The sequence below is a fragment of the Esox lucius genome, chromosome 13, assembly GCF_011004845.1.
Source record: "Esox lucius isolate fEsoLuc1 chromosome 13, fEsoLuc1.pri, whole genome shotgun sequence".
Lineage (NCBI taxonomy): Eukaryota > Metazoa > Chordata > Actinopteri > Esociformes > Esocidae > Esox > Esox lucius.
Genome location: NC_047581.1, coordinates 22,624,747 through 22,636,242, shown reverse-complemented (window position 1 = coordinate 22,636,242; position 11,496 = coordinate 22,624,747). Strand labels below are relative to the sequence as shown.

The 11,496-nt window shown below is 39.2% G+C and overlaps 1 protein-coding gene across 1 annotated transcript; it reads left to right on the top strand.

Annotated features, from left to right (window-relative positions):
• The first annotated feature begins 3,016 nt into the window (after window positions 1–3,016).
• On the top strand, window positions 3,017–10,097 carry LOC109616479 (izumo sperm-egg fusion protein 1). Its single transcript, XM_020052320.3, has 9 exons — window positions 3,017–3,260; window positions 3,360–3,434; window positions 4,300–4,383; window positions 4,551–4,571; window positions 5,128–5,211; window positions 5,684–5,828; window positions 8,577–8,716; window positions 9,098–9,269; window positions 10,026–10,097. Exons 1-9 carry the CDS (start codon window positions 3,017–3,019, stop codon window positions 10,087–10,089), a joined length of 1,029 nt encoding a protein of 342 aa, XP_019907879.1. The 3' UTR covers window positions 10,090–10,097.
• The last annotated feature ends 1,399 nt before the right edge of the window (window positions 10,098–11,496 follow it).

Genomic DNA, 11,496 nt, shown 5'->3' with positions numbered 1-11,496 from the left:
ACCCCAATCGATTGTGGTGAATGCCACAGACAATGAATATGACACAAGTTTTCAATTTTACAATTTCTACCATCTACAAAGACAGCTGGTGGGCTAACTGCATATGCAAAGTAAGCTGTTGTTTTCCTTTAATATAGCAAGTCACCATCCTGACTCATTTAACTTTTCAAAGAAAAGTTAATTTTACTCTGAGTTACTGCTTATCTTGAAAGCCCTCTGGGGCCATGTAACAAAACAATGATTCATCAGACTGCAACAGCGCTCCAAGCAATAAATTAATGAATTGGGTTAATTGATTTGTGAAACATTAACGCCATTGTCTTCATAAACATCCATTGCTTTGTGAAAAGAATTGTGCAAAATAAAATTCTGCTCATATTATATAGTCAGAGGCAAAAGCAAGATCCATTGAGTGTTTTTGGTTTTACATTGCCTGCATTGATTGAATGACAGATCGATTTTCTTTTTTTAAAATGTTGTGTACCCTCATTTTACCAGGTAAGTTGATTGACAACCCTCTCTCTTTTACAGCAACAACCTGGAAGCAATTTCACTTAATTGTCTTTAATTGTCCCAACAAAAAAAAAAGAAAAGATTTGCTCAACCCTATTAATTTTCATCTAACTCTAGTTCATATGTAAACAGTGTCATCTTCTGGTCAAAATAAGAAGGACAATGCATTACAATTTCTCTTTACTTCTCAGTTAGCAGATGTTCTTATCCAGAGCAACCTAGATGTCCACCAAAAGTAATGCAATCATGTCTTTTCTACTGTCTGGAGTGTCGCTTTGTTAACAACCTAAAACTGAAGTCTCTCTCATTATTTTGTCCTGAAATACAAATCATACACTTGTTGGGGACACCTCAACTGCCCTGACCAAGTGAGGATAATATGAAGAAAAACTCTGAGCCAGGGCTAAAATAAATTCATAAACATTAATCTGGTAAACCCAACTGTTTGAGGTGTTGCAAAGAAAAGATAGTGGTGACGCAGACTGAAATGGATGCCCATTATAGGGAATAAGCAGTTGGGATGAGGGATTGACAGCTGTAGACTTTATAGCATGTTTAAGGAAAACCATGGTTAAGGTAACTTTAGAAAAACGATTGTTCAAGGTTAAAATGTTTGAGTGATTGTTTGCTTGAAACATTCTTGCCTTTTTAGCATGCATAATCTTTTCTAATAAATTGTAATATTCTGAACAACATGTATAATCCCAACACCTGCTGGTTGCTCTTTACTGGTGGGATATGAGGTGTTCAAAGGGATATATATATATGATTTGACCTCTTACTATTTAGTTCATTCATCCCCTAGTATAAATATAAAAATATAAAATCTATAGTACAGAAAAAATTGACATGCATTTTGAAAGTACATTTATTATCTGTTCATTTTTTGAAAATGCGAGTGCTGCAAAAATATAATTGTTATGGCTTTCTTTGTGGTTTTACAAATATTTTGCTACACTTTACAATTGTGTTTTATCCCAAAACAGTGCAAGTACAGTACAACGAAATGCAGTTAGCATCTATCCAGAAGTGCAAATAGAGGTGAAGTAGAGAAACAAATAGAGGAGAAATAGACAAGTGCAAAATAGAGAAGTATTTACAAGTATCAAGAAAATGTATATTACCAATGGAATGCGTAGATGAGCAAAGAAGGCAAATGCTGTACAAATGGCAATACTAAATGTTCAAAAAGGCAAATAGAGGAGGGCAGACATTTTACATGTATTAGGGATAGTGGGATAATATTACACATTGGATAATAATTGTGTCGCTTGCTTGTTGTCTCTCTGTTGTGAAACAAAGTGCAACTGGGCTGAACTCTGCTGGCAATACTCAGCCCTCATTTCAGGGTGCTTGTAGTTGGTGGGTGTCCCTTTGGTTGATGCTTGGCAATGTGGGTGGATTTATTACCTGCCTGTTGGGCCCTGTCTGGGCAACTGAAATGTGCAACTGAAATGCAGGGATAGCAGCATTGAGTTTTCTTGGCTGTAAGGGTTTCTTGACTATAAGTTGAGGTAGTCCTGTGTAGCTCAGTTCATGGGGCATGACTCTTGGAACACCAGAGGTTGTGGGTTTCCCACAGGTGACCAGTTAGGAATTAAATGCATTCACTACTGTATGTTGCTCTGGATAAGCATGTGAATGAAATCACAAAATATTAGCTATTTTTGAAATTATCTTCCAGCCATTTGTTAAGGAATGCATGTGTGTGCATGCAAATAATTGGGCCTGACAACATACAATGCATGCACCAACTAATTTTAATAAAATAACAAAGGTGAAGTAATGAAACAAAGAAATACAGCAGCATATAATAATGTGTAAATCAGTGAAAAAAGTTTATCTTTCTCCTATTAACACACCTGTTAAACCATTGCTGACTACATCACTGAGCTAGTTTCTGTATCCTGTATTAGTTAGCAGAATCCTGCAAAAGGTGGTTTTGAATGTTTGCAATATTATTTTATAATAGCAATAGTTTTAACAATACAGTTAAGTTTTCCTGTAATGAACCACGCTTGACTTGGGCTAAACTAAGAGTAGGAACTGCCAAATCGCACATTAGACTATGTTCATCAAAATGTATGTGTTAATAAGGCTTGTTCCAATTAGGCTTGCTCTTTTGCCAAAGAAAAGGACCCTGAACGCTGTTTACCTAAATTTAGAACACTAGAACTGTTTTCCAGACACAGATCAGCAGATTGAGAGAGCAGTTAACCACAAGACACAATTAGTTACTTTTTTTTGCATACTTGCTCAGCTTTCACCACTGAGAGTCAGCAGAGAGCTGCAAACTGAGGTGATTTATTCTCACTAGGTCCATTTCAAATTATGCAAAGCAATCGAGTTTGTGACATCACAGTGTTGCTGCCTCTCAACATTCTATTCATTGTCACAACATAATATTTAAGTTATAGTTTTAATTCTAATGCCGTTTGGATGATTTAATGGACAAAATCACTATGGCCAGTCTATCTTTCTATATGTCTCAATAAAACTAGCTATGGAAAACAGAGTTAGGGCCCTGTCTTTCCCCAACCTCTTGTATTTCATAATCCTGGTGTGCATTATCCCTGTGGTGAGACCATGTCTGCAATGTGACCACAGGGTCATGCTACTTCATGAAGACTTCCTATTGGCTGCGGCATCTTCCAGTGTAGAGGAGCAGATAGAACTGAAGAAGATCATGGAACATGCCGTTGTCACCTACAAAACCACTAGTGAACAGATGAGTGGAGGACTTATTGGTAAGGGATGGTTACCTGCTGGCCCAGTGTAATAGGATCTAAACCACAGAGATCTATAATGGTTATTAATGTTTATGGTGCGCTATGATCTGTCTCCAGATCTTACCACCCTCTACAGGGCGAGTACAGAATACCAGAGTGAGTTTGACCGTTTCCAGGACAGCCAACTTTCAGGTAAGTGTGTGTGTGTGTGTTTGTATGTGTGCTTATATGTGTGTATGTTTAACCCTCCAGTTCTTACATCTAACCAAAGCAACCAATCAGCAGGCATGAACATGATGGTACTCACATGGAGCTCATGGGATCTCCTATTCTGGGCAGACAAGCTGGGATTAGTTGATTTTCATAAATTCTCTATTACTCCATTCAGTCCATCAGCATGAGTCTGAGGGAAAGTGTTGCGCATAAATAACACTTGTGCAATAACTACAGTGCAATATGTCAATCAATCATGCAATGTCAATCAAATCCCCTTGAATGAAATATATCAATAGAAAAAAAAACGACAAGACATGTTGAAACATGAACTCCATAACATGAATTCAATATTTGTTCAACAGTTTTTGGTCGAACCCTTGCAAGTACTGTAAAACGTGTTCTAACTTCATAAGCACTTGTCTCTCTGTCTGTTTGTGTGGAAGTAAATTGTCTCTGGGTATCTTAATTAGGTCTTTGAAAAGGCTGAAATGTTCAGTCTAATTACGTGGGTATTATACACAAATGTGAGTCCTGATCACTTGATATGATGGTCTAGAGACATCCCCTCACCAAGATGAAGAGTCATTGTTCTATCATAATCAAATTGGCCTTTTGACATAATTAAATCAACTGAAAGTATCAATCAACACAAAATATTGTTTTATTTATAATACAAAATACCAAGGAAAAATCTAATTTTTGACAGCACTTGGCCTTTATTTGTCAAACGTATAATTACACAACTAATAATGAGGGCCTTGAGCAAAGAAAATGGGAGGGAGATAGGAAGGTATTTGTTTGTGAAATTGATTGCTATCTGTCTGACATCTCCTTTCGTAAGGGCCTCTGACATTTGAGGCCATTCAGATTCTAGAGAAAGGCAGGAGGATCCTAGAAAAACACCTACATACGTTTGTTCAGGACGGTAAGGTATAAGTCCATAACACATGTAGGCTAGTGTTACTTTTAATAACAACAGTAATGCCAGCAGTACCACAGTAACATATTTATTCTAGATAATCTTTCTGTGATGACAGTTGCAGCCTACCCTTACATCATTTTAACTAATGTTTTGTTTTTATGTTCTGACAGGTCTCTGCCCAAACAAATGTGGTATGACGATGATAACATTTATTTTGTTTGTATTTTATCCTGCTATTCCTTTCATCTCCTTCTGAAGTGCCATAACTGAATTACTTTTACTCTGCTTCTCCCAACAACTATTGGCCTGTTATCACAAACACACACAGACACATACACACATATTTGTCTTTCTATCCTTGTGTGGATCTGAGACCTAACCCAGATCATGAAATTCCCTATTCCCTAGCCCTAACCCATAACCTTACCCATCCCTTGACCCTAAGTTCAATAGCTTAATTGTTAAGGCTAAACTAAACCAACCCCTAACCCTAACCCGGACTAGTGATGCCTAAACCTAAAACACCCCAATTTTAACAAAATACCCAACTGTTTTTCCCAAAACCTTACCCCTAAGCAAAACATTTATTTTCCCTGGTGGGGACCTGCCAAACCCCAGGTTTTACTATCTATATAAGGATATAAGATCCCCATATGTGCACAGTGACATGGATCACACACACCATGTTCCATAACAGTTAATACTTTATAGATCAGCAACAAATTGCGCTGTCCTTATAAACTGCAGGGGAGCTGTTTCAAAGAGTAATGAACTGCCTTTCCTGTCAGTACAATCTGCACAACTGCCTCTCTACCACGCAAGACTGTGGGGGTGAGTGTGCTTGTGTGTGTGTGTGTGTGTGTACAATTTAACCTTTTGGGGACATTTTACCTGTGCCCATGAGCAAACCACAAGGTTTGGTTAAATCTAGTTTTAGGAGAATCTGCTGTGCACAGATTCTGGTATTGACTGAGCAGCTGATCAAACAATGCACTATTTTGATTCCGTTTTTCTGACATTAGGTTTAGATAAGAGTTAGAGTTAGGTTTAGAATGGCAGTTATGAGTTACATTTACAGTAGCTCTTATTGAATGTAATACAACACATTAGTAGGCTAATCCTAATCCAATTATTCTAATTTGAGGTTTACATCAATACATTTTTACCCTTTCCAGTTATGTCTAGACCCTTCCTCTGGTACTCACTATTACTCTCTCCTCTCTCAATCATTTTCTGTCCTCAATCCCTCACTCTCCCACACTTCCTTCCTCTTTTGCTCGCCATTCGCTGCTTTTTCTGGTAGAGTTTCTGGTGGAGGCAGCAGAAGGAGGACAAGCGGTGTTAGACTGTTTCCTCCCCTGGCATCGTCTGGTGGTGGGCCGGCCAGAGTACCACTACACCTGGGCTCCAGGGAGGCACAGCCCCTCAAATGTAAGATACAAGGACACGTGTGCACATGCAGAGAATACCACTACCACATGCAGTGCATTCAGAAAGTGTTTGGATACATACATTCTCTTCATCAATCTCCACCTAAATACTCCATAATGGTGAAGTGAAAACCGGTTTGTGCTCGGATCCTCCGCCACGGCACTCCAAATTGGACCCAGCTGCATCCTATGAACTTTGATCATCCATGCAATGTCTCTAGAAATGATTCCACCTGTGGAAAATTCAATTTAATCATTTGGAAATGATTTAAAAAGGCAAATATCTGTCTATGTAAGGTCCCACGCTTCATAGTGCATGCCAAAGTACCAAAAACCAAGCTATGGAGTCCAAGGAATTTGCCATAAAATTCTGAGATAGAACTGTATCAAGGCATAAAACTGGGAAAGATAATTTAAAAAATCTAAAGCAGTGAAGGTTGCCACGAGCACAATTTAGAACCAACAAAACTCTTCCGAAAGCAAGTAGTCTGGCCTAACTAAGTTACCAAGCAAGAAGGACCTTAGTCAAGGAGGTGATCAAGAACCCAATTGCTATAACAGAGCTTATGAGTTTCTCTGAAGAGATGGGACTACCTGCCAGTAGGACCACCATCTCTGCAGGAATCTATCACTTTATGATCAATGGAAGCCACTCCTTAATTAATAAAAGACAGATGATATGCCACCTCAGAGACTTGGGGGTCATGACAAAAATTATTTTGTGGTTTGTTGAGACCAAAATCAAATTATTTGGCCTGAATGCCAAGCGCTACATTTGGTGAAAACAGGGTACCGCTTATCACCTTGCTAATACCATCCCTACTGTGAAGCATAATGGAGGAATCATAGTCCTTTTGGGATGCTTCTTCATGGCAGGGAGTTGGAGAAGGGAATAGAATTGAGGGACCAAAAAGCAGTCAGGTCCTTGATGAAAAGCCTTCCAGTTTTCTACCTGCGTCCTGCTCTCCACCTCTTGCCCTTTGTTTTTGTTCTTGATTGCCAAAGCGTGGACTTGAACCCCAATTAATACATATACAGTGGGGCGAACAAGTATTTGATACACTGCCGATTTTGCAGGTTTTCCTACTTACAAAGCATGTAGAGGTCTGTCATTTTTATCATAGGTACACTTTAACTGTGAGAGACGGAATCTAAAACAAAAATCCAGAAAATCACATTGTATAAGTTTGAACTTGTTACCTGTATAAAAGACATCTGTCCACACACTCAATCAAACAGACTCCAACCTCTCCACAATGGCCAAGACCCGAGAGCTGTGTAAGGACATCAGGGATAAAATTGTAGACCTGCACAAGGCTGGGATGGGCTACAGGACAATAGGCAAGCAGCTTGGAGAGAAGGCAACAACTATTATTAGAAAATGGAAGAAGTTCTAGATGATGGTCAATCTCCCTTGGTCTGGGGCTCCATGCAAGATCTCACCTCGTGGGGCATCAATGATCATGAGGAAGGTGAGGGATCAGTCCAGAACTACACAGCAGGACCTGGTCAATGACCTGAAGAGAGCTGGGACCACAGTCTCAAAGAAAACCATTAGTAACACACTACGCCGTCATGGATTAAAATCCTGCAGCGCACGCAAGTTCCCCCTGCTCAAGCCAAAGCATGTCCAGGCCCGTCTGAAGTTTGCCAATGACCATCTGGATGATCCAGAGGAAGAATGGGAGAAGGTCATGTGGTCTGATGAGACAAAAATAGAGCTTTTTGGTCAAAACTCCACTCGCTGTGTTTGGAGGAAGAAGAAGGATGAGTACAACCCCAAGAACACCATCCCAACCGTGAAGCATGGAGGTGGAAACATCATTCTTTGGGGATGCTTTTCTGCAAAGGGGACAGGACGACTGCACCGTATTGAGGGGAGGATGGATGGGGCCATGTATCGCAAGATCTTGACCAACAACCTCCTTCCCTCAGTTAGAGCATTGAAGATGGGTCATGGCTGGGTCTTCCAGCATGACAACGACCCGAAACGTATGCTCTCTGTAACTGCAAACAAAGGTTTCTGTACCAAATATTAAGTTCTGCTTTTCTGATATATCGAATAATTATGTCATAAGAATAAAATGCTAATTAATTACTTAAAAATCATACAATGTGATTTTCTGGATTGTTGTTTTAGATTCCGTCACTCACATTTGAAGAGTACCTATGATAAAAATTACAGACTTCTACATGCTTTGTAATTGGGAAAACCTGCAAAATCGGCAATGTATCAAATACTTGTTCTCCTCACTGTATATATATACACTTTTTTGGAAAGGAAAGAAAAAGGTGCAGTGGTCTCTTAATTTTTTTCCGGAGCTGTATATATATAGGGAGACCTGAAGATAGCAGTTCCCCATCGAATCTAACTGGGCTTGACAGGATCTACAAGGAAGAATAGGAGAAACTGCCTAAATCCAGATGTGCAAAGATGGTAGAGGCATACCCAAGAAAACTCAAAGCTGTGATTGCTTCCAAAGCCACTTTCACAAAGTACTAAATAAAAGGTCTGATCATACATGAGATATTTGTGTTTTAAATTTTCAATAAATTGGCACACATTTCTAAAAACTTGTTTTTGCTTTGTCATGAGGTATTGGGTCTAGAAAAAATGTATTACATTATAAATTCAGTCTACAAAACAAAAAATAATTAGAAAGTTGAAGGGTTCAGGAGACTTTCAAAAGAGAGAGATATACACTTGCTAAAAACAAATGCATGTCATTTGTCTTTAAATTTCCCATCCCTCTAGCTGACCGAGAGTGATTTCAGAGTTCTGGTGGTTACTGAGGATTCCTCTATTGTGCTGAACCAGCTGACTGTTGATGAGGCGGGAACGTACCGCTGCTTCCTGACGGATGCCAAAGGAACTCTCCTCTCACGCACATACTTCCTGCTTAGTGGTATTTAGTATTCAAGAGTTTTTACTTTGAATCTTTGTTAGCTAGTAGTACCAATCCCAGCAACTACTCTTTATGAGTTGTACACAGAAACAAGCACATTTTATAGCATTCGGTTACAGTTTTATTATTTGCTTTTACTTACTCCTTTTGGGATTTTCGTGAATTCCAATAAACAACAACTTGAGTTAAACAGTTGAAGATTTACAGTGGCAGCCAATCTCCATGTGCAAGACGTGTGCGCCAACGTGTGACCTATGTGTTCGACGCACGTGATGACCTCGGTTAACTTTGCAGGCACCTGAGCCACATGAGGGTTGGTAGGGCACAATAAAAATAAGGAAATCCTGGTAACTCTGACCTATGCCTCTTTTTGTTTGACAGTCACCCTGTCACCTGTCCCAACTCCAAGGTCCCTACACACTTTGCCCACCCTCTCTAATGGTGATGATGCCCCTCCCCTTCCTCAGCCTCCCACTGATCTCCTGCAGGTCATCATTGCTGTGGTTACTGCCCTGAGTCTGACTGCCAGCCTTTGCCTTGCTATGGCCTTTAGGTGAGGCAGGGATAGGAGAACAGAGTGAATGACCTGGTAAGGGAGAGGGAGGGACTCAGACAGAAGGCGGTTGGGTTCATTAGATAATAGATGAAAGACGTTAAAGAAAAAAAAAGTATTGCACACAAAGCAAGATGTACGTCTTGGTTTGGGAAAAACTGTTGAGAAATGTAACCTTGGGAAAGTGGCTGAACCAGGGTGGATCATGACAACTGAAATATTTTAATGTTTATTAGGAGAACCTGCAAACTGTTATAGTTGGCACAAGTCAATAACTTTACAGGTTGCCCTAATAAACATTACATTCATGTATAGTTGGCATGAGTAACAGGGAGCACTATGTGCTAAATATGGAAGATGTTGTGCTTCCACAAGACATACTTTTGCCATGAAAAATCAAGGACAGATTTCTGGTGTCAGAGTTTTGTCAGAGAAAACCAAATAATATCATAAACACTGAACAGTGTGTGTGTGTGTGTGTGTGATGCTGTTGATTTACTTTGCGAATACCAAAAATCCCTACAAGGATAGTTTAATAATTTGGACTTGTTGGGACATTCCTTTGGGGTTGTCCCCCACGAGGAAGAATTCTATTTTAGGCTTAGGGGTTAGATTAACTTTTTAGTAAAAGTAACATTTCAGTTAGATTTATGGTATCATGTATAATTAAGGTTTAGGTTAGTGTTAGGTTAAGGATTACAGTTAAAACTCAACCCTTAAAGTTATTTATGTGTTTTTGTGCCATCATTCCATTAGATTGATGAGTTTAAGACAATGGAGAAGAGAAGAAAGGCAACAAATGGGGATGATTGACATCTAGAACAACCGTCAGACAGATGTGAAATCTGAGAAAGGATCCAGAAAAAAATTACAATCAATAAAAAAGGAGTAAAGAAATACACATCAGTCTAGCACACACGCCCATAGACAAGCACATTATCTACATGACTTGCACATGATAATTGAGATGTGGGATGAGACCTGAAGAGTGGTTTTTCAGATTCATATTCTCTGCCATCAATACATTGTGGGCGGAGGAGGAAGGAGGACAGGAAAAACTGCACTTGTTTTAGGTTTTTCATTCAGAAAAGTGAGTGTGTGAAAAATGTAAATAGAGACAGTGAGTGAGTGACTGAGCGTGGGAGGAGAGATTGAGAGAAGCAAAATATTACACATTAGAGTCATTCACTCATCAAAATTAGTTTGTACTAGAAAGATATGTTTTTTCCCTCCACTGAAATCCATCTGCAAAACTAGGGTGCCTTTGCAAGGTGTTACGGTTCAACAATATTCATACAGTGTGCAATAATGACCTACAGCTTTAGTTATTGATCCACCATTAGAATGGGGAAAATAGGCGATCTAAGTGACTTTGATCATGGTGTTTGTTGGTGCCAGTACTTCAGAAACAGCTGACCTCCTGGGATTTTCACGCACTGCAGTCTCTAGAGATTACAGAAAATGGGGCGATAAACAAAAACGTCTAGTGAGCAGCATTTTTGTGGAGAAAATACTTCTTACACCATTAATAAAAGAGATCAGTGAAGAATGGGCAGATTCGTTCAAGCTCACAGAAAGACCACATATGTTCAAATAACCACTCTTTACAACAGTTGTGCACAAATAGGCATCTATAGACATACAGTACAACACAACAAAACCTGAAGCGAATGGGTTACAGCAACCAAATGGGCTACAGCAACCAAATGTTCTTTTTGGTTGTAATCATTATTATTATTATATTATAATTCTATGTGGGTGGAGGGTGTGCAATTCATTTTCAAAGTACAGGTGAGGGGTCATGAGAAAACCTCACGCTGCACCAGTCCCACCCCGCAGTCACATTAATTGTGACTATTCCTTTTTTACTTAAGGAAATGTTTCTCACTCTAACCAAACAAATGTTTAGTACACAAACTACTGGATTTAGAACACAATTTTTACAGTTTTTATTGAAATGTAAGTAGCTCAAGTGCAGTGAAAGACCTGAAATGGTAAAAAGGTAATAGGAAAACTGCCAGAGGCAGGAAAACTGCCAGAGCTCAACCCCGACCAAAATATACTCACCCTCTTATTTACGTGACATGTTGTGTTTGAAAAATAGAACCTCCATATTAAGGTTACTTTAGCAGCGTACATCTACTGTGTTCTAAATCATTCATCCTTTCTAGGATGAATTTCAAGAATGACAGAGAAAATATTTAGCTTTTTAATAAATGTGAATAAA